The sequence below is a fragment of the Durotheca rogersii genome, assembly GCF_024521655.1.
Source record: "Durotheca rogersii strain YMJ 92031201 chromosome Unknown GGS23scaffold_5, whole genome shotgun sequence".
In the NCBI taxonomy this organism is placed as follows: Eukaryota; Fungi; Ascomycota; class Sordariomycetes; order Xylariales; family Xylariaceae; genus Durotheca; species Durotheca rogersii.
In genome coordinates this window covers 1,735,341-1,760,457 of record NW_026251236.1, presented here as the reverse complement: position 1 = coordinate 1,760,457, position 25,117 = coordinate 1,735,341, and the positions used below count along the sequence as shown (strand labels likewise).

General features: G+C 57.9%; 8 protein-coding genes across 8 annotated transcripts; 6 read left to right on the top strand and 2 right to left on the bottom strand.

Annotated features, from left to right (window-relative positions):
• Nucleotides 1-351: 351 nt before the first annotated feature.
• On the top strand, nucleotides 352-2,190 carry GGS23DRAFT_603978 (general substrate transporter; the record flags this gene model as incomplete). The annotated part of the gene is made up of 4 exons (XM_051519545.1): nucleotides 352-452; nucleotides 533-1,654; nucleotides 1,731-1,997; nucleotides 2,058-2,190. 4 exons carry the CDS (start codon nucleotides 352-354, stop codon nucleotides 2,188-2,190), a joined length of 1,623 nt encoding a protein of 540 aa, XP_051374127.1.
• A 758-nt stretch (nucleotides 2,191-2,948) lies between these two features.
• GGS23DRAFT_426072 (uncharacterized protein) lies at nucleotides 2,949-4,266 on the top strand. Its single transcript, XM_051513808.1, has 2 exons — nucleotides 2,949-3,190; nucleotides 3,244-4,266. Exons 1-2 carry the CDS (start codon nucleotides 3,067-3,069, stop codon nucleotides 3,939-3,941), a joined length of 822 nt encoding a protein of 273 aa, XP_051374126.1. The 5' UTR covers nucleotides 2,949-3,066; the 3' UTR covers nucleotides 3,942-4,266.
• Nucleotides 4,267-6,389: 2,123 nt separating this feature from the next.
• GGS23DRAFT_426096 (uncharacterized protein) lies at nucleotides 6,390-8,778 on the top strand. Its single transcript, XM_051513810.1, has 3 exons — nucleotides 6,390-7,355; nucleotides 7,467-8,523; nucleotides 8,579-8,778. The coding sequence occupies exons 1-2, from the start codon at nucleotides 6,629-6,631 to the stop codon at nucleotides 8,369-8,371; spliced, it is 1,632 nt and encodes a 543-aa protein (XP_051374125.1). The 5' UTR covers nucleotides 6,390-6,628; the 3' UTR covers nucleotides 8,372-8,523; nucleotides 8,579-8,778.
• A 1-nt stretch (nucleotide 8,779) lies between these two features.
• Nucleotides 8,780-9,848, top strand: GGS23DRAFT_426087 (S-adenosyl-L-methionine-dependent methyltransferase). Its single transcript, XM_051513809.1, has one exon. It carries the CDS (start codon nucleotides 9,021-9,023, stop codon nucleotides 9,627-9,629), a length of 609 nt encoding a protein of 202 aa, XP_051374124.1. The 5' UTR covers nucleotides 8,780-9,020; the 3' UTR covers nucleotides 9,630-9,848.
• Nucleotides 9,849-10,553: 705 nt separating this feature from the next.
• Nucleotides 10,554-15,159, top strand: GGS23DRAFT_426057 (uncharacterized protein). Its single transcript, XM_051513807.1, has 2 exons — nucleotides 10,554-13,509; nucleotides 13,662-15,159. The coding sequence occupies exons 1-2, from the start codon at nucleotides 10,731-10,733 to the stop codon at nucleotides 14,750-14,752; spliced, it is 3,870 nt and encodes a 1,289-aa protein (XP_051374123.1). The 5' UTR covers nucleotides 10,554-10,730; the 3' UTR covers nucleotides 14,753-15,159.
• Nucleotides 15,160-17,029: 1,870 nt separating this feature from the next.
• Nucleotides 17,030-20,627, top strand: GGS23DRAFT_559146 (uncharacterized protein). Its single transcript, XM_051515799.1, has 3 exons — nucleotides 17,030-18,009; nucleotides 18,075-18,100; nucleotides 18,249-20,627. The coding sequence occupies exons 1-3, from the start codon at nucleotides 17,496-17,498 to the stop codon at nucleotides 19,878-19,880; spliced, it is 2,172 nt and encodes a 723-aa protein (XP_051374122.1). The 5' UTR covers nucleotides 17,030-17,495; the 3' UTR covers nucleotides 19,881-20,627.
• GGS23DRAFT_594941 (uncharacterized protein) lies at nucleotides 20,334-20,966 on the bottom strand (the record flags this gene model as incomplete). The annotated part of the gene is made up of 1 exon (XM_051518232.1): nucleotides 20,334-20,966. One exon carries the CDS (start codon nucleotides 20,964-20,966, stop codon nucleotides 20,334-20,336), a length of 633 nt encoding a protein of 210 aa, XP_051374121.1.
• Nucleotides 20,967-21,753: 787 nt separating this feature from the next.
• GGS23DRAFT_426002 (ammonium transporter) lies at nucleotides 21,754-23,999 on the bottom strand. The gene is made up of 4 exons (XM_051513806.1): nucleotides 23,770-23,999; nucleotides 23,246-23,565; nucleotides 22,421-23,098; nucleotides 21,754-22,285 (listed from the first exon to the last, which is right to left on the bottom strand). Exons 1-4 carry the CDS (start codon nucleotides 23,866-23,868, stop codon nucleotides 21,946-21,948), a joined length of 1,437 nt encoding a protein of 478 aa, XP_051374120.1. The 5' UTR covers nucleotides 23,869-23,999; the 3' UTR covers nucleotides 21,754-21,945.
• Nucleotides 24,000-25,117: the final 1,118 nt, after the last annotated feature.

Below are 25,117 nucleotides of genomic sequence, written 5' to 3'. Positions count from 1 at the left end.
CCCGGCTGATCCTCATGCGATCCCTCAACTTGGCTATTAGCTCCGTCGCGGCTCCACTCGTTAGCCCTGGACACGAGGTGACGACTGGTTCGCAAGCGATCGCCGTCGCATCTTGCATGCCGACGGGTCGGAACATAACGTACGGTATGGGGATGACAATGGGGGTTTGGCGGAGAACCGTGGAGAAACCATGCCCAAGTTCCCCCACACACACGCGCACCCCGTGGGTATATCAACCTCATGTCTTTTCCCTCCCTCTCTTCGGCGCTGGGAGCCAACTACCTCTTAGCACTGACGGCCACGCGGAAACTATTCGATAAGGGCAGAACAACATCGTGACCGCGATTCACCATGGGGGGATTCCGTGCCATCGAGGACCGGCCGACGCCGAAGGAAGTTTACAACTGGCGCTTATACACCGAATGCATGATTATTGCCCTGGGATCTCTGCTGTAAGTTCTTGTAGATGATAACAGCGGCGACACGAGCCTGCGGTCCGACACCCTCTTAGACCGACCTGCTAACAAACCAGCTTCGGGTACGACTCCGCCTTCATCGGGACCACGATATCGCGCAACGCCTTCAAGACAGCCTTCGGCATCACGCCGGCGACGGCGAACGACACGTCGAGCAACATCACCTCCGCCTTCCAGGCCGGCGCCTTCTTTGGCGCCATCTTCTGCTTCTTTATTACCGAGAAGGTCGGCCGGAAGTGGGCGCTGAGCATAAACGTACTAGTCTTCAACGTCGGCGCCGTGCTCATGGTTGCGACGAGCGGCAATCTCGGCATGATCTACGCCGGCCGCGCGCTGACCGGCGTAGGCTGCGGCGCCGTCACGGCCACCGTGCCGAGCTACATCGCCGAGCTGTCGGTGCCCTCGATCCGCGGCATTATGACGGGGCTCTTCGAGATCACGTACCAGATCGGCTCGCTCGTCGGCTTCTGGATCAACTACGGCATCTCGCAGAACATACCCGCGACCGACGCGGCCAGCTGGCGCATCCCCATGGCCGTCCAGCTCATCCCCGCCGTGCCCCTCTTCGCCGGCTGCTTCTTCCTGCACGAGAGCCCGCTGTGGCTCATGCGCAAGGGCCGCGCCGAGCAGGCGCACCGGGCGCTCGAGGCGCTGCGGCACCTCCCCGTCAGCAGCACGTACGTGCAGGAGGACATCACGGCGATCGAGAACCGGCTGCGCGAGGAGGCCGCCGTCTCGGCCGCGTACGGGACGGGATCGTGGGCGCTGTTCCGCGGCGCGATGAAGGAGTTCTCGCGCCGCGGCATGCGCAACCGCGTCCTGCTCGTCTTCTGCGCCTTCACGCTGCAGAACCTGTCGGGCGCCGCCGCCATCAACTACTACAGCCCGACGCTGTTCGGCTCCCTCGGCGTCACCGACGTGGCGCTGTACACGGGCATCTACGGGCTCGTCAAGGCCGTCGCCTCCATCATCTACTACATCTTCTTCATCGACATGCTCGGCCGTCGCCGCCCCACCATCGTCTCGTCCGTCATCTGCTCCGCGTGCCTGTGGATCGTCGGCGCCTACGTCAAGGTGGGGAACCCGGCGGCGACGATCGCGGCCGGCGGGACGCTGTCGACGTCGACCGCGCAGGGGGGCCAGGCGGCGATCGGGATGATTATGATCTATTCCGTCTTGTGGGTTTCCCGTCTTTGCGCTTGCGCTTTATTTCTCCCCCCCCCTTTCTTGACGTGGCGGCTAACGGTGGCGAAGCTGGTCGTTCGGGCTGAACGGCATCCCGTGGATCGTCTCGGCCGAGATCTTCCCGGGCGCGCTGCGCAACTTCTCGGGGACGTTCGCGGCGCTGATCCAGTGGCTGATCCAGTTCGTGATCACGAAGGCGCTGCCGTACATCTTCAGCTCGTTCGGCTACGGCACCTGGTTCTTCTTCGCCGCGTGGATGCTCGTCGCGAGCACCTGGGCCTTCTTCATGCTGCCCGAGACGAAGGGCCTCACCATCGACCAGATGGACGTGATCTTGTAAGTAAACCCGTATGCGCGGTGTACCGGTGATTTTTTCTTCTAACCTTTTGCTCGCAGCGGCTACAACGCCGACGGTCACCGGGGCATCCCCCACACCGCGGTCACGACGAGGCTTGCAAAGCAGGCCCACGACCAGGCCGTCACGGAGAGGGGGAAGAATGTAGATGCCGAGCACGAAGAGACGGTGTAAACGAGACGGGAACTACTATGGAAGCTCAAACATTTCGAAGCCTAGCTGTAACATTCTCTGTTGAGGACGCCAGTTGCATATGGGGTTCGGTACCAATGCGGTGATTGCTGAGCGTTTCTGCTTGGACGAGGTATCTAGTGTTTTCGTAGGAAGTGAGCCGTCTCCATGAGCCACAATGTATAGTAGGTGGGTAGCATAAGTCGATGGGCACCTGCACCTTATCCTCGCGGAAAGAAACGCAAGTTGCGATACAAATCGTCACAGGTACCTACCCCGAGTTATTCCCAACGAGTAGGTACTATACTTGTACCGCTTACCTCCCGACGTACCTAGGTACATGATGTACATAACGTAAGTATATAATGTACATAGAAGTACACAGGGCAGGTTGATAAGATAAAAAGGTCGGCAGGAAATTGGTGGCCTGTGCGCGGACCCGGTGCTTCCTGCTTGCTTTGCGTGGTTCCCCTGCGGACGCGTCTTCGTAGCTTCCCTTTGCGCTTTGTCCACTCACATCGTGGAAGGAGTGACCCAGAAAAAAAGAAGTACGGGGGTACCGCCGGTCCTCTTTCCTGCTCTTCTGTGACCGCCCTGGACGAGCAAAGCAGTTCATTTCATTCACTCGCAACTTTTCCTCCATCCTTTGCCGTCACCGTCACCCATTTCCTTGACGGCCTCTATCGTCCTTTATCCTAACCTTGATCCGTCCGGCCACTCCCCATTCCACTCGAGCCCGTCAATCCTCCCCTCCTATACTCTTCTTGCCCTGGTTGACCCTACGGCCGTCATATATCTCCAATTGTTGGATCGAAACGCCTCGCGCGTCCTTCGACTCATCTCCCTCCATCTCAGTCGCGTCGCGGCGCATCTGCCACCATGTCCGAATACAGTTCCCTCAAGGTCCCGGAACTGAAGAAATTGCTCCAGGAAAAGTCACTTCCTGTTACCGGTAATAAGGCGGACCTGATCGCACGGCTCCAGGAGCACGACAAGGCCAATGGTTGGTTGTCTTCCCCCAACATAGTTTTCACCCGGCCTGCTAACAGTGGACAGCTGCACCCGCTCGCGAGAACGAGGACGAGATTGATTATAGTGACGATGAAGTCCCCGCTACTACACAGTCTGTCGAGCCTACCAAGCCCGAGGAACCGGCTGAAGCCGTCGCGCCTGTTCCTGTAGCCCCTCCTGTCGAAGAGAAGAAGCAACCAGCCGAGCCTGCTGAACCGGTCGAGTCTGTGAAGGATGCTGCCGCCGATCCTGCCACGGTGACCGATGAACCGGCCGAGGCTGCACCAGAAGACCCGGCTGCCCCAGAGGCTCCCAAGACTGATTTTTCTGCCCATCTTCCCGCTTCCACCGTAAATGACGAGGCGCGCAAGCGCGCCGAGCGAGCCAAACGCTTTGGTCTTGTCGAGGATGAGGAGGAGAAGAGAAAGACGGCACGTGTCGAGCGCTTCGGCGTCGACGAGTCGTCCCTGGTCCAGGGCCTAGACGCTGCCCTTCCCGAGAGGCGGCCTGCTAAGCGAGGCCGGGAGGGAGCCAACGCGGATGCTGACCGGGGCGCGAAGCGGCAAAATCCCGGTGCTCGACAGCGAGGCAGGGGCCGTTTCCGCCAGGCCGGAGGCAGCAGACCTGGCGTCGTCGTCAGGAAGGAGGGAAAGCCGAACGCACCCAGAGGAAAAGTAATCCTGGACGACCCGACCGAGAGGGCGAAGGCCGAGGCACGGGCGAAACGTTTCGGCGGCGCCTAGAGGCACAGGCGGTGGTAGGTCGTGTTGTCCGGCCCGACCGAGAAGGGGCAAGAGCACAAGAACGAGTTGGTGTTGGGTCTCCTGTAGAGAGGGCCGCTATCCCTTCTCAATTTCCTAGGTTGATATCGAGAGTCGACACGTCGGGCGATTCGATCTGGGGACCAAGTCCGAGGACGCTATCGGCTACCATCCACGACTTTTCCCGGTTTCCTCTGTACACTATAGTTGGCCTTTTTCTTTGCGCCTCGCGCAGTATGACCATGCGCTACCTACTTTTTCTACGCACACGGCTCGCGTTTGACCCCACACGACGTCGCCATATTCTTTGCCATCGTTTAAGATAATGAGGTTAGATAATGACGGCAACTGATCAAACCGACTCTCTCGGGATGAATCAATTCGCGTTTCCGGATATCCACCGTCAGAACGGACCCGCTAGGACCTGTGTGAATAACTATTGCTTCCACGCCCACATCGCCATTTAAACGCGACCTGGGCCCGGCAAGTCTACAGCTTGTCGGGCGTGTAGTACCGAGCCGCGCCTCGAGGTTGAGTCCGACGGCGACTATTCAATCTCGACCTCCCATCTTGCATGGGATGTTCAGATTCAGCCACCGCGAGAACCGGCCCGATGGGTTTCGTCTTTTGTCTTACGACCGATCCATCGCGTAAGTCAGGGATGCTGCGAGCCGGACGTTGGACGGACGAGTCTGGAACAGCACGCCGGTCCGTTCAGATGCAGCCCGCGTGCTCCCAGCGCGTAAAGCTGCCATAAAGCAGCTTGGGGCGGATTCGGCCCACACAGATATCAGGAAACGCGTAGCACATGTAAATATCAACGTTCGATAAATATTAAGCATCATCTTGGCGAAAACCGCAAATGGACGACTTCGCTTCGGCTATTGCGAGTGCGCGTATTCGAAAGTGGCTATCCACGAGTCCCCTAGGCTGACGATATATAATTGTCTAAGCTTGGCTCTCATCTCCGCAGTATTGACACGGCTGTGTCAATTAGAGAGTATGTATATGTATGGTATAAGCTCTGCGACTTTGGCTAGAGGGCAGGGTTAGCTAGATAGGGGAACAATGCATCATTGCATTCATCGCACCGCTCACTCCGAGGACATCGCAGAGACGGCTTAGTGTGAATCAAATGAAGACCCCTCTTCTGCCAGTACTGTGAACTTGTCTTGCAATGTCCAGTTCCGGATCGCGGTGCTGTCGCAAGTGGCATATGGCACCGTACCACATCTGTCCTAAACGTGAGCAGCAAAACAACGATACTCGAGACACGAACAGAAGACCGGTAACACCGCCTGCGCATTTCTGGTGCGCCATGCTCTCCCTACGATGCCATTATCGAAGCTCCAGCGCGCTCGTTCACCTCCCCCCCCCCCGGCTAGCCAGCCCCTCTCTTTGTATTGTAAACCTGCCATGTGTACGTATCGGGACAGCGCTGGTGCTCGGGAGAACAAAAGATTCAAGATCCATGGGCATTGTCCCCCGTCTCCGGGTCGGGCACTCGAAGCGAGGCTACTTTCCATCTTTCTGTCTGCGTCGCCGATTCGCTCGCGAACGGGACTGTCCCGGTCTATGCATGCTCGTACTCGGAGCGAGGGAGGTGGAGAATGGATGGACAAGAAGAGGCGGCGAGGACGACGAACAGCGCGGCCATCGCAGCACCGGCTCTCGACCGCCCGCCGGCGACTCAGCGGGCACGTCCTCGCCCACGAGATCAGCACAGGATCCCAAGCCATTGCTTTGTCTCTCGCTCCGTTTCTCTCTCTCTCTCTCTGCCCCCACATCCCCCTTATGGCCGCCGTCCTCTGCCCAGCGTGTCTCCCCTTACGCCCTTTGTCGTGCCGAGAGTCAGCGACAAAGCGAGGCCCGCCTACTTGCCTGTCGCGAGGCCGTCTTTTGTCCGCGTCTGAGGCGCTCGATCGCTTGCGGAAGTGTGCGCGCCCGCCTAGCTCTCGAGCTCCCCTCTCCCCCAAGGCCGTCTTCGTGCCCTACCCGCCGAAGACCTCGCGGCTTTATATCCGGCGACAATCCACTCGCTCCCCCCCCCCCCCTCTCTCCCGAGCCCCGCGCCGCCTCTGTAAGGATACGTGACGACTCCCCGAGGAACCGAATTCTGCATCGATAGGAATTGGGTGCTTGCTTACTGCTGCGTAGGTTGCTACACGCCCCAGCGAGCGGCCGTTGCCCACGTGCCTATCTAACTGCGTGCCCAGTCGCCCAGCTGCCCGCGAGAAGACCCCGACTTTGAAGCGGCGCGAGATTCTGCCCCGCCGTTGCGCTTTGGCTTACCGTCTTGGACGTTGTGTGCCGTGCCGTTGCTGCTGCTGCCGTCGCTGCTGGGGACGCCGCCGCTTATGAGACTTGCGCGGTCGTCGTCCTGGTCCGTCGCCAGTACCAACGCCAGCGCCCATCGCATTGCCAACGGCCTCCTCTGAAACAACGCCTTGCATTGATCGAATAGCTGACAGACATACAGACTGACAAACTAGTACACAGGCTATTCGCCGGCACGCCGACCCCCCTTGTGCAACCGAAGAATCAGTAGAAGTTATTCGAGGTTCGCTTGGGGCTACGCGTCTCCTGCCTACTATCTCGGATATACATACTACCTAGTTACAAGCAAGCTCATACATACATACGTAAAGATACACGCGGGTGCTTGGAAGATGCATCATATCTCGTATCTATCCGAGCCCGCGAGCCGGTACACGTGGAAGCCGCTACGCAGCGCCCAGCTACCGTCCGCTGGGCTGGAGAACGAGAGGCCCGTCGACGTGGTCCTCTACCTGCGCGGCGTGACGAAGCGGCGCAATGAGACCATCAGCGCCCTCGTCCGTCGCCTCAACCCGGCCACCTTTGCCACGCAGCTGATCTCCGAGCCCATCACCGCCGCGCCCAGCGTAGGCGGGAACACCCAAAACAACCGCCCCGTCCCCGTCCCCGTCTACGGCAACGAAGACGCGCGGAAGCTATTTACCGAGTTCGACGACGTCATCGACTTGGCGCGCTACCTCCGCGGCGGCGCCGACGACGAATCGCGCAAGGAGCGCTATACCGCCGCGTTCGGCCCCCAGGTCACCGGCCACATGTCCCTCAACGCGCTCATCGATATGACGCTCGAGTTCGCCCAGAGGTACATCGCCATCCGCTTCCGGACCCTGACCACGAACATCACCCGCGACGTCACCACCGACCACGACTTCCGACGGTCGATCGGGGGGAGAGACTTGATCAACATGATGGTCCACGAGCCGGTCCTAGAGGAAGACATGCTGTGGACCAACGCCTCCCACATACACCAAAATCTTGACATGTTCCAAGACACCAGGCCTGCCACCGTGACCTATTTTCAGTCTTGGTACCGCATGACCATAAATGAAGCGAACACGCTCGGTGCGTAGTAGCAAGCACCCTCTTCTGCCTCCCTACACACGCACATCTCGCTGCTTCCCCAAAGCCGATGTGTCGCGGCAGCGATAGATGCGACTAACCAGTAACCTATAGTACGCTTCGCGAGAGAGAGGGCGCAGGACGGCTCCCGCACCGAAGTGGGATACAGGTTTGGCTGGATCGTGAACTTCATCAACAAATTCCTTTCGTGGAGGAGTCAGCTCCTCGACTATATCGGCCGATCGAAAGGGCCCGCCGGAAACACCTGGGACCCGCAGGGACAACACCGGGAAGCAAACATAGGATTCCACCGCGGCTTGTGGCAACAGCACGGCGGCACACGGATCGACGCGGCATTTGAATACTTCCTCATAGCCGTCTTCCAGGTCGTCGCTACGCTCCAGGGAGGGCGCCCGACGAGTGTGAGCTGGACTCGAGTCGAAGCCGAGGTACGCGGATTCTGCGAGGTGGCTTCGTTGGAGATGGTGACGTCCTCTCTTCGGGGGAGGCCAGGAGTCGTGAGCCAGCTGCAGGCGGCCGGATTCCCAGGCAATTTTCGGACCATGGATTCGAGGTACAGCGTCCCGAGACCCGAGATACCCTTCGAGTGGATCCCCCCGGTGCGTCCCATACCGCAGAACAGGACGATCCCGACCTTGGATGGAAGATACATTACTCAAGTGATAGAGAAGTTTCAACCGCGACCCGCGGGTCCGGGTGCCGATACTGACACCGATGCATCCCGCGCTGGCACTAGGCGAATCGGCCGCGGCCACCGGCCGGGGGCCAGACTGGCGCAGACGGTGCGCTGGAACGACGAGGAGGATCTGCTCTCCTCCTCCGAGGAAGATTTCGAGTACGACTATGACGAGGCGTATAGGATGGCCGATGAACTTCGGGACTACGTCTCCCGTCTGTATGAGTTACAATTTAAAGGAGGGCTCAAGAGGTCAGGAGCTGCTATTGCTACCGAAGACCTGGAGGCTCCCGCCGCGAAGAAGAGGCAGATAATAGGCTAGGAGCATTGTCTAGCCTGGCATTGGAATTTAGGATAGTTAGGGAGGGTTAACCAAGTCTTGTTTTCGCAACTACGGACGCATCTCTCGTTGCATTTCTCATCCCTTACTCATAGAAGACGACCACGATATATTTTGATAGGGGCTTAACATAGGTACCTACTCAGCTTCCCACTCGTCGGTCTAGTGGTTATGCTAATAACTCGAGAGGCGGGTCGTACTACGCAAGGGGTGGTGGTGTCTTTGTTTTTTCGTAGGTATAAGAAACATAAAAAATAAAAGGAAAGCTAAGGAGAAGGTGGGAGGGAAGTGGGGGGAAGTGGGTATGGTAGTATTCTGTTTCGGAGATGCATCGAGGGAGGGAATTCAGATGAAGAGGGATAGGAATAGAAGCCGGCGGAAGGCAAGCGAAGACCTTGACGACCTCTCGAATAATTATCTGGCCCCGTAGATCTAGTGATATTATAGCGAGGGGGCGCGCGGAGGCCTTGTCTGGGACGGATTAGGCCAGAGCCTGGGAAACGGGAGGGGGCCGGTGGCACGCGAACAAGTAACCAGGTCAAGCAATTGATAAGTGGTCTTCGGGTCTGACCCGACACTGGAGACCTCACTTGACCCTACCTGCCAACCCTAATTCGTTCCCGTTCACAGCATGCCGGCCGATTTCGAGAACCAAAGCTACTGGCACGAGCGGTTCGCCTCCGAGACCTCCTTCGAATGGCTGATACCGTCCGAGTCCTTCATGGCCATCATCCTGCCGCACCTCCAAGCGCTCTCGGGCCGCAGGCACGCCACGAGGGTACTCCAGCTCGGCTTTGGCACCAGCGATCTACAAAACTGCTTCCGTTCGAGGGGTTACGTGGACGTGACGAACGTCGACTACGAGCCACTGGCCATCGAGCGCGGCCAGCAGCGTGAGAGAGAAGCATTCGGCGATGTCAAGATGAAGTATATCGTTGCCGATGTGACCCAATTGGAGAGCGGCCTGCCGCCGGGCGAGGTATTTGACTTGGTTGTGGACAAGAGCACCGTCGATGCGGTATCGTGCGGCGGAGAGGATCCTCTCGCCAGGATGGCTGCCGGCGTCAGAAAGTGTCTTGCTGACGGTGGGATTTGGATCTCTCTCAGCTATTCGTCGAGCCGGTTTGACGCCGAGCGACTCCCTTTCGACGTCGAAGTAGCCGCCAAGATCCCAGCGCCGAAGCTGAAGACGACTGACCCGGATATCTACCACTGGTGCTACCTTCTTCGACCCAACTAGCTGACGAAGTCCTACCGAATCCCATGTCCTCCACCGCCGGCGACCACCGAATACAAGGCTACGCATTTAAGTACATGAGCTCTAGCGGCCAACGGCGGAGAGGGGGGGGGAGACAAGTCACGCGTGAGGGATCTTAACCGGCCTGCTAATACCCGCGCGAGGCGCACCGTCAGAAAAAAGAGTAATAAAAGCGGAGGCTAGCTTGAGTTCTAGTCTGTTGGGTCGCCGGCCTGAAAGCTGATAGTTCGAGTTTTACGGAGGCGGGATTATAAGACGTTAGGTAGGATGTGGCAGGGGAGAGAAGGGAGAGCGAGAGAGGTCTGCCGTTTAAGCGACGGGTGTGCCCGGCGTATGGCCTATGGTAAGTGTTGGGTGGGGTAATGCATTAGGTACCTAGGTAACCTTTGCGTAGCAATTGCCAATCATGGTACTGGTCCAATACTTGCCTACCTCTATGAGGCAGGTACCTCGCCCGGTGCCTGGAAGCTATGGTGGAGGTATCCAGGTACCTTCAGGGTACCTCCAATGCCCAACCCTGTCGCCTCGGAATCGCGATGACTTCATACCTGATCATGCATCGCCCAGCCCTCGACCAAGGTGATGCGAGCACAAGGGGAAATCTCCGCCCTTTCCCCTCTCCTCCATTCCCTGGTGCATCATCACACATATCACCACCGTCATCCTCGTCACTGCGGGTTGCCTCCTGTGCCGTCCCCTATCCGCTTCTGCCAATCCTGGCTGACTAACTGCCTCTCTGCCTGTATTCCGTCCCGTTTGGGTTGCCATCGAGTACTCCCGCGCCGTAATACGCTACAACCCTGACCTACGTGTAGAGCGTGCCGCTTTCACAGAGCCTAGGTTCTTACTGCTATGTATGGCCTGCTCATGTACACTCGCTACGACAACTCACATGCTGTTCCCTTCTCCGTGAGGTGCCTGCTATTCCACGCATCTATACGATAGCTGTCTATATCTATCTGTGTCCTATACCGCACATTCCTTCATCCAGTATTCCGTCTAGCCCCGCACACCCTCGTCTGGCGGGCTTAACCGACTCCGGCCACCCCCCTGCTGATATTTTGATTCGTTCCTCGTGAAACCATGTCGAATCAGGTCGATTTCGAATACGATGCGTCGGCGAGAGAATACGGTGACCCTCACAGCGCTCAACATCCGATTCCTACTGTACAAGGCTACAGACAGCGCCGAAAAGAACTAGCAGGCCAGCTGAGAGACGAGGAGGAAGCACAACAGGGACCCGAAGAGCTCGCGAAGCCGAAGAGACCCTTCGAGTCTGTGAAAGCCATCATACAGGGTAAAGACTCCCCCACCTCTCGGCACGATCCGTACCCGTCTGCGAACCGAAACTATGCGAACGACCCACGAGGATCACCCACCTCCGAAAAACGCACCGATGACCGAATCGACGACTCTCGGCATGAGTCTCCAACCGGAGGAAGAACAGGCCAGGGCGTAGCGGGACCTGGCAGGGCCAGTTATGAAATGGACAAAGGACGAGATAAGTCGGCAACCGAGGCTGTCGTAAGCGCTGTTGATCCAAAGGAGAAACGCAAGGTGATGAAGAGGACCAGCAGACATGGCGAAGGGCGTAGGGTCACAGACCCGGTCACCCACCTACCCATCATTATACACGACCAGACTGATAGCGACCTAAGCTCGGTTTCGCAAAACGAGCTAGAGCTAGGGGTATGCTCTGATGCTTCCAGATCGGACGAAGAGATGAGGTTAGAGCGAAAGAAGTTGCAGCGAACCTACAACGGGATGCAAAGGGTATTCCCACCTCCAGATTTTAAGCACACGAGACAACAGCTAGCCAACATCTATCAACAAACCGTGTGCACCGGGCTAGGCATCATCGCCTTCCTGGCCGCTATTCTCCTCCGGCTCCCCACACCCTTTTTCGGCAGCAGCCGTTCGGGTAGCCTATTTCCTCAGTGGTACACAATATTCAGCACGGCTGTGTTTATCCCGTTGGCCGTAGTAACCGCCATGGGTATGGGAAAGTGGATTCATAAGAAGGTCTCCGAGCTGTTTGACGACGAGACGTGGGATGCTGCCCGGCGGGAGGAGCAGGCCGCCTTGAACGATGACGAAGAGCTTCCCGAATCAGTCCAATGGCTCAATAGCCTATTCGCGGCCGTCTGGCCGCTGGTCAACCCAGACCTGTTTGCCTCTCTCGTGGACCGGATCGAAGACGTCATGCAAGCATCTCTGCCCAAGGTTATCAGGATGGTCAGCGTAGACGATATGGGGCAAGGAAGTGAATCGCTCCGCATACTCGGGATACGCTGGTTACCGACAGGGGCCGCCTCGCAGTCTATTGGCGCCGGGGGACAACCTCAAGGGGACGATGAAGGTGCCGGCGATGCTGGCGGGGATGCCGATGCAGATGAAGACGCCTTACGTGGGGGTATGGAAGCAGAAGAAGGCGACTTCGTAAACTTGGAACTTGCCCTCGCCTACCGAGGCCGCTCGTCCGGAAAGTCACTGAAGATGAAGGCGAAAAACGCCCACCTCTATCTAAAGTTTTATCTTCCTGGCGAAGTGGCTATTCCTGTATGGGTTGAGCTCAGGGGCCTTATTATAACTCTGAGACTGCGACTCCAGCTGACGCCAGACCCGCCCTTTATATCGCTCTGCACTATGACTTTCCTCGGGCAGCCCAAGGCGAGTATCTCATGCACACCGCTTTCCAAGCGTAGCTTTAGCCTGACCGATGTCCCGCTCATATCATCGTTTGTCAATTCCGCTATTGATGCTGCCCTGGCAGAATACGTGGCTCCAAAGAGCTTAACCCTTAATCTGAGGGACATGCTTGTCGGTTCGGACTTCAAGAAGAATACGATCTCCCTCGGTACCGTTTGGATCTTTATCAAGAGTGCGCGAGGTTTCAAGCAAGGTGATGGCGGGGTCGGCCCCGTGAAAGGTTCGAGCGATGCCTACGTTACCGTATCTTGGGGTAAATTCGGCAAACCGATGGCATCAACTCGAATCATCACGAACGGAAACGAGCCAAATTGGAACGAGTACACCAGCATTCTTGTGACCCCGGAAGAGGTGAACGCTGAGGAGAAACTCAGGCTTCAACTGTGGGACTCGGATAGGTGGTCTGCCGACGACGATCTGGGTCGTGTAGAGGTAGACCTGAAGTACCTCATGGGACACTCGAGGACTTACAACAAGGTCGAGGAGCGAGAAGACGGCTTCTCTGGCCAGGATCCCGATGAAAAGATGCCAGGGTCGTTAGTATGGTCGGTTGGATACTTTTCTAAGACTAGAATTACGCCAGAGCAGTTCGAGCAGCAAACTATCAACAAGGAGGTGAGAAGCAAGGAGCAGCTCCAAGAACATGTCTCGGTGCTTGCCGAGCGTAAACTGCGAGAATCTGGCAAGTCTTCGGACGACGAAGAGATCAAACAGCAAAAGGCCCAAGACTATAACGAGCTAGAAGAATCGATGATCGCGTCCGCGCCGCCATCTTCGGAATTCGTTTCCGGTATCCTTGGCGTGCAGATTCATAACATCATCGGCCTCGAGATACAAAACCCCCAGAAGCAAGACCAGCGAGCCGACAGTGATGATGAAAGCGAAGCCGAGCAAGATGATAATATGCCGGACGGTTATTGCACCATCATCTTGAACCAAAAGAAGATTTATAGAACACGTACGAAACCGAAAAACTCGAAGCCCTTCTTCAATGCGGGGACGGAGCGATTTGTTCGAGACTGGAGAGATGCCGAGATCATTGTTAGCGTACGAGACTCGCGAGAACGAGAAGAGGACCCGTTGATCGGGCTCGTCTACCTCCCTCTAGCCAAGCTTCTGGCCAAAAGGAGTCAGGTCATGGACACTTACCCTCGTAAGTTGATCACCACGTACCAGGCTTTTCCGAGCCTCTAAGCTTCAGATGAAGCACCTGCCCAATCTTTTTTATCCATCATCTCACGACCTGCTCGTTCACGTTGCTTCCTGAGGCCCATTTCCAAAATCTGCTGACACCAGGCCCTCTAGTTGTTGGTGGCATTGGATACGGGCGAGTGCGTATAAGCTTGGTCTGGCGGAGTGTGGAGATTACCCTCCCCCCAAGTCTTCGAGGGTGGAATTACGGAACGCTGGAGGTTCGGGGCGCTGTAAAGACAAAAGGAGCGCTACCGGAATCCTTGACGGAACACCGAGTCAAGATCAGGACCAACTTAGGACGGGTTAAGATGTATCCTCGGAATGGCCAGTGGGCACCCAAGCACCAGGTAGATGAGGCCATATTCTTGGCTGTTCATAAGCGATATTCTTCCGCCGTGGTCTTCGAATTCCGCGAATCTTTCCTCGGGTCGGATAGGACTACGGCATTCGCTGTCCTGTGGCTCCAAGATCTTGTTGATGAGAAGAATGAGGTAAAGACTCTGAAAGTATGGAAAGGATCGAAAGACGACGCTCGGAAAGCCAGGTCTAGTTGCGATTATAACAGCACGGGCGAAGGTGATCATTTCCTAGGCGAGATTGAGGTGGAACTGAAGTTCTGGCGAGGTCTCTCCGGGTACCACAAGGGTTATGCTTCCAAGGCTAACAATACGGACCTGCGAAACGTCATGGAATGCCTGGACACCATCACCGACGAGAAGCTGGACGATAGCGATGACGGATTCGGAGAGGACGCCGATACGACGGGCGACGAAGATTCGGAAGACGAGACACGCAGGAAGAAACTCCGGGTTCACACCAACGACTCCTCGTCCGACAGCTCCGACGATGAAGGTGCACGTGGTGCTTCGGGGTCGGCGACCACGTCCAAGGTGTCTCTATCGGATTTTAAGAAGATAAAGAACATATTTCGCAACCCAGCAGATGGGGTAACCGAAGCCGCAACGGCAGCGCTCGCACCGGGACATAACGACCCCGACGACGGATCAAGAGGCGTGCGGAACCAATTACGGGACTACAAGGATCACCACAAGCAACTACATCGTAAACATCGGGGTATCATGCAGTGGAGGCCTGCGAGGGAGGCTAACCACCTGGGGGGTAAGCTTAGTAGACTCAAGGGAAACATCAGCGAGATCTTCCACCACAGCGAAAAGGATGCGGATATCGAGACGGAAGTTTAAACGAGGGCGCGAGCTAGGGTGGCTCAGTCGCTGCCGGTGCCGTTTTAAGGCGACAAGGGCTGGTCGAGCAAGCGAAGAAGCTGGCTCGTTTCTGAGTGGTCTGATCGTCAACGGGGTGATCCAGGAGCCAGGCGGTTGGGATATCGGATTCGAGGGCTCGCGGGCGCTAGCCAAGCGGTCGCCACGAAGATGTGCACCACGTGGTGGCGGAGGGGACCGACTGGATGGACAGCGCTCGAAGAAGACCGGAGGGCGTCTAGGCATCACGCACATTCTACTATATAGGCAGGTAGATATGATATAGTAGGTAGGCAACAGGGACCACCTACTGGAGCAATGCGTACCTAAATTGCTTGACGTAGTACTACCTGTCGTAGTCACATAGGCATCTATATACCCGCCTACATAAATATATATAGGGGTATAAGTGCCTAGCCTATAGTCGCCTGGGTGGGTAGGTATGTGTTTCGCACATGCCCGGGATCAGACGATTGCATCATCGAGGCACGGGGCGGCTACAAAGATGACACATCTTTGTTTACTACGGAGCAGGTTGGGTAGCATGGAGGTCCCCTATTTCCTCCAGCATATACAATTACCTGCCTGTGCAGGTCTCCACCGTTCCCGAATCTGTGCGGAGGGCTTCCACGAAAAGGTCTGCGGAAGGGGACTCGCCGAACACCCACGAGAACCCGCACACAAGACCCGAGGTGCCCTAGGATCAGCGGGCCAGCAAGTAGGGAAGACACCGACACAAGCGGAGGGAAGTGGGAAACGCCGCTGGGCATAATAATATAACCATAATATAGATGTACCGCGCAGTGGAATCGGCGGTGCGCAGGTGCGGCTGAGTCGTATTTGGGTAGCATCGAATTTCACGATTCCCCATCGCAATGCTACTCGACCCCGGGCGATACCTGGGTTAGCTTCGAAGGCGCCACAGAATGTCACGGAATGTGGAATGAAATTGCGAGAGGTTCAGGGCCTGGCCCAGCGTAGCAGGCAGGGTGGCACCCAATCCCGTCTGACGTCAGCATGCACCCGGTTTCGACGACCTCGTCTCGCTCTGCCCGAGAGCGAAAGGGGTCCGTCCGGTTCATCGAGCGAGGCGCGTCTTCCGCCTACCTACGTCGCTTATGTACCTACCTACCTCCTCGTACCAGGCCAAATGTCGGGTCAGGGCCAACGCCGCCCCTGTTTTATAGGGCTGAGACGGTATCGGCACTAATGGCACATCCTTGCGCGCGGCCGCCCACGCAATCTGCCTTGGGTGTCCACTTCTGCCCGGTGAGCGAGGATTCCAGACGGGTTCCTCCAACGGGTAGGGAAAATGAGCAGCGCACGAACCGGGGCCCAACCTGGAAAATGGAAAGTCTCGATGCCTTGGAGGGATTGCCCAGTCACACGTTATTGTGCCCACCGTATAGGCGACGAGCAATTCTACCCGGCCGTCAAAAATAGGCACCTACCTCTTAGGCAGGTGGTAAGGTGCCTACCCACCTGTAGTAGGAGGTGGGTTTGGTACCTATAGTAGGAGGTAGATACCTCTATCACCTGCCTAAGAGTTAGGTACCTTCTTACTACCTAGGTAGCTTACACGTCACGTCCACCGCCAGAGAACGGCGCGACGAGTCGATATGATGAGAGGCTTAGACAGGCGGGACATAGGTAAGTGCCGAAATACCTTGGTCGGGTCCATAGTAGGGACAGACTTCTGGCGGACGTAACCGAGAGGTAGGTAGGTACCAGTGGTGTACGTGCCACGCTGGCAAAATTGGGTGCTGTCTGTAGGTGCCTGCTTAGGTGTGTGGTATGTAGCGGGGGTAGTGGGGATGGTGGCGTAATAGGCAACCTACCTGTAGATGAAGGCAGGTTACCTGGTACATATCTCGTAATACAGTACCTTATGAGCCTACGAGATTCCCTAGGTGTGGCGGCCGCCGGAACGTGTCCTCATCCCGATTCCACGCACTCCCAGCATTTCTATCCCACACGCCTTTCGAGCCCGCTCACGAGATCGGCCCCGTGGCTGGTGCCTCTTGTCTGCGTACTAGCATGCACATACGACGTATGGCTACTACGTGTTGTCGTCGTTCGCCGTCGTCGGGTCCGGTTTACCGGTCTGTGGCTGCTGGCTGATGAACCCCTGCACGAGAACCTCGTGGCTTGGCGCATGAATCGGCGTCGCCTCAAGCCCTAGCAGTTTCGGGGCACAGTCGACGGTCCCTCCCCCCTGTCTGAGCCTCCGTAGGGCCGGGGGGGGGGGGGGGTCGATCATCACCTGGCAAATCCCACGAGGGCGGTATCTGGATCAAGCCCCAAGTTCTATCCTGTGTGCTCGGCTCCTAGCCACGGAAATGTCGCCATGGTGGATGGGACCAATCTCTCTACTTGTCGCTCGGCGCTCGAAGATAATTCGCCAGAATACAGGCCAACGCTTAACTCGATGTCATTATTGCTATCCAACGTTCGACACTAATGCCGAATAAGCCCTAGACCCGACCGATCGTTCATCTCACCGCATTGTGGAGCGGCCTCCAGAGCCAACCCCACCGACACGACGGGGCCGTCGTTCACGGCGTCGCTCTCGATAAGGGCCGCTCTTTTGCTGCGGCACAATATGCGTCGTTGCGTGTGTCGTCGGCATGGATCCGTCACGGCCACAGGACAGCCATGACGGCTCGCGTTTGGCCGTCTCATCCCCCGACTGATAAATGAATGGGACGCCCACCCCCATCTTTTGATGACAACGACCGACCGGGCCACCGCATCCGAGCTTTCCTTCAATCGTAGGAACCCTCCCTTGTATTCAGCGCGCTTACGATACCCACGCGTCGTGGCCTACATAATTCTCCATCCGATGTTTGCAAATAGACCAGTTGGCTGGCCGTTCGAAACCCCTATTAATCTAGTCTGGACTGCGGTTCCCGTTCCCATAAGCAGATCTCGCCAATTCGCGGACCGAACACGGGAAACCCAACCCACCGAATTCAGTAGACGACGGTCGAGCGGCTCGCGAGGGAACCAAGGCTTTTCTGACGGCAGCCTAGCGGCAGTCGGTCAATCCACTCGCGCGCGACCGGACGGGAAGCTATTGCCAATCGACATGAGAAAATCGCGACGAAGTAGTCCGAGCAATCGCAGTCAACAGTCGGCACATAACTCTGATTCGTCGGGCAGAGGCTGCGCCAACAATCGGCTGGGCAACGAATCAAGACTGACCCGAAAGAGGGCCAGCAAGCCCAAGGTCCGGACAGGTACGTCGCTAGCCTCCATTAGCTGAAAAGTAGCCTATGAGTTAACGCCTTCTCCACAACGATAGGGTGTATTAGTTGTAAGAGGAGACATGTTAGTCGAGATCCGAACCTCATTTCTCTCCCCCCCAAACTGAGCTTATATGAGCGGCGGCCCCAACTTGTTAACGTCCCTCGCGTCGTTGTATACAACTACCATGCTCCGTCGAAAATCCGGAGTTGCTGACTCGAGCCGTCCGTAGGTCAAATGTGACGAAGGCAAACCCTCGTGCGCCGAATGCGAACGCCTGGGGCTCATGTGCGAGGGATACGCTCCGCCAAAAACTAAGGCCCCAGCTCCCCGACCTGAACGGCTATTGTTACCCAAGCCTTCCTTGACCGTGCGATCCGACGCGGCGAGCACGACGCCACCCCGCTTAGAAGACTATCGCCCACCAATCTCGCCGACGCCCGGGTTCGGATTCGAACTGGGCCAGGAGGACAAGTGGTACTTTACCCTGTTTAGGGACCAGATATGCCACGAGCTGTCACCACACTATCGGTCCAACTTCTGGACGCGGACCTCGCTTCGCGACTGCATGGTCAACAGATGTATCCACCATAGCATTCTTAGCATAGGGGCGTATGCTCGTGCACTCATAGACCTCCGCGAAGGGTCCCCTACCCGCGATAGGATGCCTCGGACCTGGTGGCCGCCGTGGGTGCTGAATAAACACCACCAGGCAGCCCTCACGCACCACGCCAAAGCCCTTTCGCACTTGCGGTCGAATATAAGACTATACGGCATAGACGGTCGTCTTACTATGGCGGCGACTCTGCTATTCATTGTGTTCGAGAATATGCAAGGCAACTATCACAGCTCCGGGAACCTAATCCGTAGCGGCATCAAGGTCCTGAGGGATATACGCAACAGAGGAAACGATTCAAGATCGATATTGCGCCACCAATGGCATCGATATCTAACCACCCCTCAAGACGAGGTTGACGAGATTGCGAACATCTTTGCGAGGTACAGCGTCACCTTTGCGCACGTCCCGTTTGCGCATGGCAAGTTTGCGTACCACATGCTCTTAACCGAAGACGACGACGACAGCGACGACGACGACGATCTCGAATATACCAACCCGTTCACGCTCGCCGTCCCTCCAAATCTCGAGCACGCCAAACAAACGTGGGACTATCTTTCGGTGCAGCTCGCGAACTTTCAGAACAAGGCCGCCTGGCACATCCTCAATCCCGACTACGACTTCGACGAAGCGGCGGCGGTTCGAAAGCAAGAAAGGTATCTAACAGTACTGCACGACTTGGGCTTAGGGCTTAATGCCTTGTTTTTCAGCTCGGTAGATGGTCGTGAGAGCCGGGGCATCGAGTTGCTAAGACTGCAGCACGCCCTGGCCGTCATAGCAGTTTCGTGCTGCCTGGACCCAACCGAAACGATGTACGACGGATTCCTACCGCAATTCGAGGACGTGATCCAGCGCTGTCGGCTCTTTATGAATTACGATACAGACGTCCCTGCGAAAATAGGGTTTGCGAGCGAAATAGGATTGCTGCCGTTGCTGGCCTTCGTGGGCGCGAGGTGCCGGACGGCGAGGATTCGGTTAGAAGCTGTGGAACTGATGAGAAGCTACCAGTGGCGAGAAGGAAGCTGGGATAATTCGAGCTTAGCGCGCGTCATCACCGGCCTTATGAAGCTCGAGGGGCAACTGGAGCTGCGAGATTCTGGGGATGCGGATCGTCCCAAAGTGCGGTATACGTGGTCGAACATGTTTTGGGACTTTGAGAGGCAGCGGATGCACGTTGAGTATACCAAGATGGTCCCCGATTACCAAGGGGAATTCGAGAAAGTGAGATGCACGATCGGAGGTGTCTGACCTCATCCCTGCTGGCGCGGGCGCTCGAGAGAATATGACAAAGAACAGGCGAGGTCTTATTTTTGCATCCATATCTCCCTCTTGGCATCTTCGTGGTGACATTACGGCTTACCGTCGCGGTCCGATGGCGCCAGCTTAGTGCACAACTGAGATCGTGTCTCTTCTTCGTCGACCTGTGTGCGAGGGCTTTAAAATATCAATCGACCGTCGAGGAACTGCCACCTGCCTTTTCTAACGTAAAGCGGCATATCAGTTTCTTCTCTGGGCCGGAAGATTAGATGAAGGGTGTGAACGATGATAGTATCAGTGACCACGACGAGAATGGATATTTACGAGTTACGGCTGACCCGATAACTTAAACTACAGGAACGTCAAAAAAGAAAACACACTATTCCTTCCTCCCAGAAAGTGACCGACGTTGGAGACCCCGCTAGCCCTCACTGGCCCGCTCATTCATCGACGTCCGCCCTCCCTCGCCGCCCTCAACGAGGCCAGCAGGCGCTCTACGCGCTCGTCCGTCTCCTCCTCTCCGGACCCGGCCTGTTGAGCAACGTCGTTCTGAAGCGCATCCGCAGCCTCGCGCCAGCTGCTTCTCCCACTACCGCCGTCGCCAGGATTAGGGTTGTATCTGGTGCCGAAGCCGGTGATACCGAGGCCGGGTTCCCGCCGCCAGTGCGGGTGCAGCGGCGACGGCGGCGTCGGCGTCGGCGGCAGTCGCTCCAGCTGGCGCGCAGCGTATCGCGAAGGCGTGAGGGGGGACGATGGGGACGAGGATGAGAGGGATAGGGAGGCGGGCAAGCGGGGGGGTGCCCGGGGCGATATGGGAGGCGGCCGTTTCGAGGGCGTGCGGAGCGGCGCTGCGGCGCCGGCGCTCTGCGACTGCTGATCTTTTGCCCGCCCCCCAACGGTCCTGCGGATGGGCGTGCGGTCGTACCTCGGCGGCGCTCTCGGGGCCCTAGGCGCTCCAGGCGTCCTCGGTGTCTTGGGCGTCCTCGGTGTCGTGGGCGTCCTGGGTAGCTGTTGCGTGTACGGCTGCCGTGGGTATCTGGCACTTGGCGGAGAACGAGTGGGATCCGAGCCCGCCATGGTTAGGAAGTTGCGTGGGTCTGTTGGCTTGTATTGCTGTCGTCGGCGCCGATGCGGCGTGGCACGATGCGTTGCGAGGTGCGGGAGATAATGGAGGGAAAGGGGGAGCAAGTACCGTGATGGCAAGGAGTGCCGGTATTAACAGAGCAGCCTACCCCCTCGGCCGTCCGCCTCGCCTCCTTTTACGCGTCAGGCGTAAATAGACGCAGAAAAAGCTTCTCGCTGCCACCAGAGCTATTCCTTACAAAGGCAATGGCTTGCACTTGACGGCCGCATGTAGCGACCGAAGCAGACGGCTACCGCCGCATCCGGGCAATGCGTCTTTGTGTCCGTACGGTATAGGAGAGAGCCCCCCCCCCCCCCCCCCCCTCCTGCTTCGGTGAAAGCGGTTGCGGCGCATTGTCTCACCTGCCGGATAGTCCGACGCGCAGGCGTTGGTGAGGTGGTTCTTTCATCTGTCTCACTCCGCGAAGTGCCGATGTGTTATTCAGTCGCTGGGAGAGGATGAAGGGGAGGAACTGAAAGGCCCCGGCCGGAAAACTTCTTTTTCGACTTTGGATATCAGAAGCGACTTTTGGTCCGTTCTTCTCCTGCATGGCATGAAACCATGTGCTCGATGTTTGAAACTCAGGTCACGTGGGCAATTAAGACGGTTAGAGAGCTGAGGTGTACTCATTCCCTTCGCGGCATCGGGTCTAACTAAGGTCGGGGCATTGTATGGAGCAATCTCGCAGTATTGCAATTTTACGATATCATCTAGATGCTATGTATTTTGATATTATGCTTGCGTTCCCGCTCCGGGGCGAGGACAAGAAAAAGAAGTTGGTACTACCTAGGCAAAGGGAATACGGGTGATTAACGCGGCCGTCACTCCCATCCTCGCCGCGACCGCAATCTAGTAGAGGCGTAGCAGGGGGGGGGGGGGAGTGAGGGGGGTATATAAAAGTTTAGAAAGCAGCGAAGCGGGCGGGGGGGGCCCTCAGACCATCTTCTCGGGGTCGCTGCCCTTGGAGGAGCCGGGGGCGGCGGGGCCGGGGGCGGCGAGGGCGACGTCGCTGGTGTTGCGCTGGAGCTCGACGTAGTCGTAGGCGAACTCGCCGAGCTGGTCGTCGTCGATGCCGACGTCCTCGTGGGCGGCGGAGACGCGCAGGCTGAGCCCGGGGATGAGGTTGAGGACGAAGAGGATGACGCACGTCAGCACGAACGAGTACGAGAAGCCGGCGGCGCTGTCCGCCAGCTGGTACCCGAGCTGCACGAAGTTGCGGTTGATCCACCCGCCCGCGATCTCCGTCGAGCCGTCGAGCGCCGCGATGTAGTCGCTGCGGATTTTTCACGCGAGGATTAGCTACAGATACCGGGTGGGGAGGAGAAAGAGAGAAGAAAAACCTAAAAAAAGGAGAAGGAGTGGGGAGGGGGGGTTAAGGGGGTAAGGGGGGTAAGGGAGTAAAACTTACGCAGCAAAGATGCCAGTGAGCAGGTTGCCGACGATGCCGCCGACGCCGTGGACGGCGAAGACGTCGAGGGCCTCGTCGACGCCGATGAGGAACTTGAGCTTGGTGGCGAAGTTGCAGGCGACGCCGCCAACGAGGCCGAAGACGACGGCGGCCCAGGGGGTGACGTAGCCGGCGGCGGGGGTGATGGCGACGAGGCCGGAGATGGCGCCGGAGCAGAAGCCGACGACGGACCACTTGCGCTCGAGGCGGTAGTCGAGGAGGACCCAGGCGAGCGCGCCGAGGGAGGCGGCGAGGTGGGTGACGAGGCAGGCCATGACGGCGCGCAGGTTGGCGGCGAGGGCGGAGCCGCCGTTGAAGCCGAACCAGCCGACCCAGAGGAAGACGGTGCCGAGGACGATGTGGGTGACGTTGTGCGGCCGGTACGGCAGCCCGCGCGCGCGGTCGTACCCGGCCCGCTTGCCGATCATGACCGAGAAGGCGAGCGCGGCCGCGCCCGACGAGATGTGCACCGGCGTCCCGCCGGCGAAGTCCAGGCCGCCCATCACGAACGACCACCCGTTCGCGTTCCACGTCCAGTACGCCAGCGGGTCGTACACGATCGTCGCCCACACGAAGATGAAGACGATGCACGGCAGCACGCGCGCGCGGTCGACGGCGGCGCCGATGGCGAGGGCGGGGCTGGGGTGAGGCGTTAGTTTTTATTTCTAGTTGTCATTGTCTTCACTTGGGAAAGGGGGAGTGAGCGAGGGGGGGGGGGGGACGGAGAAATAATAAGGGAGAGGGGAGGAGAGAAGGGTGAGACAGACAGACAGAGGGATGACTCACGTGATGGCGGCGAACATGCCCTGGTAGAGGCAGAAGAGGAGGTCGGGGATCTTGCCGCTGCCGACGGAGGGCTGGGCGAGGGTCTCGCGGAGGCCGAAGTTGGAGAGGTCGCCGATGAAGCTGCTGCCGGTGTGGGAGAAGGCGAGGCTGTAGCCCCAGAAGAACCACTGGAAGTCGACGACGACGATGGACAGCATGGCCAGCATGATGAGCGAGAGGGCCGACTTGCGGCGCGCGAGCCCCGAGTAGAAGAACCCGACGCCCGGGATCATGAGCAGCACGAGCGCGGAACACGTCAGGATCCAGGCGAAGTCGCCGCTCTAAACCGAAGAAAGGGGAGCATTCGTCGTTAGCTTGGTTCTGCGGCTCTGGATCTCTCCCGGCCTGCGTGGCTTCTTCTCCTTCTTTCTCGCGGCGTGTCCTATAGCGCGCGTCGGGCGCGCCCAGAGATAGAGAAAAAGAGAGAGAGGCCATTTCGGCGAAAGGGGGAGAGGGGGGCGGGCGGTGAACGGTTGGTTCCGTACCTCGTAGAACTGGTTGAAGTCGGTGACGCCGGTAGAGTAACCGGCGTCAGCGACGCCAACGGTGCCATTGTACTCGGTGACGTACAGGCCGGCGGACATCTTGGGGGGCGTCTCGGTGCGGTTGCGCCGCCTATTTGTATTCGTTTTGTGGCCGACTGTCTCCTGCGTAGGCGTCGAGCGGACGAGCGAGCGAACGAACGAACGCAATTCGGATTTAAAAAAAAAAAACCTCTCCTCCTCCTCGGACAGACCAGAGGCGGGCGGGACAGAGCGGACAGATACCCGGAGAGAGAGGAGCGAGACAGACGGGATGGTCAAGTCGGTCGTCAGGTAGCGGTTAGGTAGGTAGACAAAGGGGACCGATGGACGGAGACGCTCGCGTGAGACAAGAACGCCTGGCAGCTTCGACCGGAGTTGGGCGGCGCAATTTATTGGCGGGCGAGATGGAGAGAGGGTGGGTGAGACACGGGGAGGGAAAGCAAGGGGAGCGAAGGGGAAGAGAGACGAATCTTATCAAGGGATTGCTACGGGGGGGGGAGGGAGTAGGAGAGGGAGAGGAGGGGAGGGGGGGGGGACGTGTGTGGCAGATCCCAACAGCTATTAAATACACAAGGTGTGGCACGGTATGCACAGGCAGCGCAGGGACAGCGGCAGGGCAACGCACGGAGAAAAAACCTGGGCGGGAAGACGAGACGCAGGGAGATAAAAGTCGGTACGTTACTAGTACGACGGGCAGACGGCGACAAGTATATTAGAAATCGACCAGCCCTCTCCCCTCCCCTCCCTCCGCCCAGCCAGCGCACACGAGACTTCTCGTCGCTCCATGGCTGATCGCACGACGAACGCCGGACCTTACCTGCGCGCCATAACCTACCTAAGCCCGAGGCTGCCGGCGGCACAATAGACGTCTCTTGGTGACAGGGGTTGCTGTTCTCTGCTGCTCGAGCTGCCGATAGCGGCCGAGATAGCAGAGCAGAGCCGAGCAGAGCAGAGCCGAGCAAACCAGACGACGTAGGTACCTAGCAGGTTTGCGGTCGCTGGGAGAACTAGTTATTCAATAATCTGCTTGGGGGTGATGATGATACGAGTAGGTTAAGGCATTGAGACGGCGACGCAGCGCGGCCCATTTGCCATTCTAGCTTCGGTGGAGCTCCTGATAAGGACCCGGGAGGGCGGCGGAATGGCCCAGGCGCTGCGGCGAAGCGATTCGTCTACCACCTCGACGCCCATCCACCAGCTGATCTTGGCGCTGAGGATTGGGGGGGGGGGGGGGGGTTTGCCTGGGCATGTAGGTAATGTAGGTACGTGTTGGAGCAGCAATACCCAGAGGTTGGTTGAGGCTGCGTGG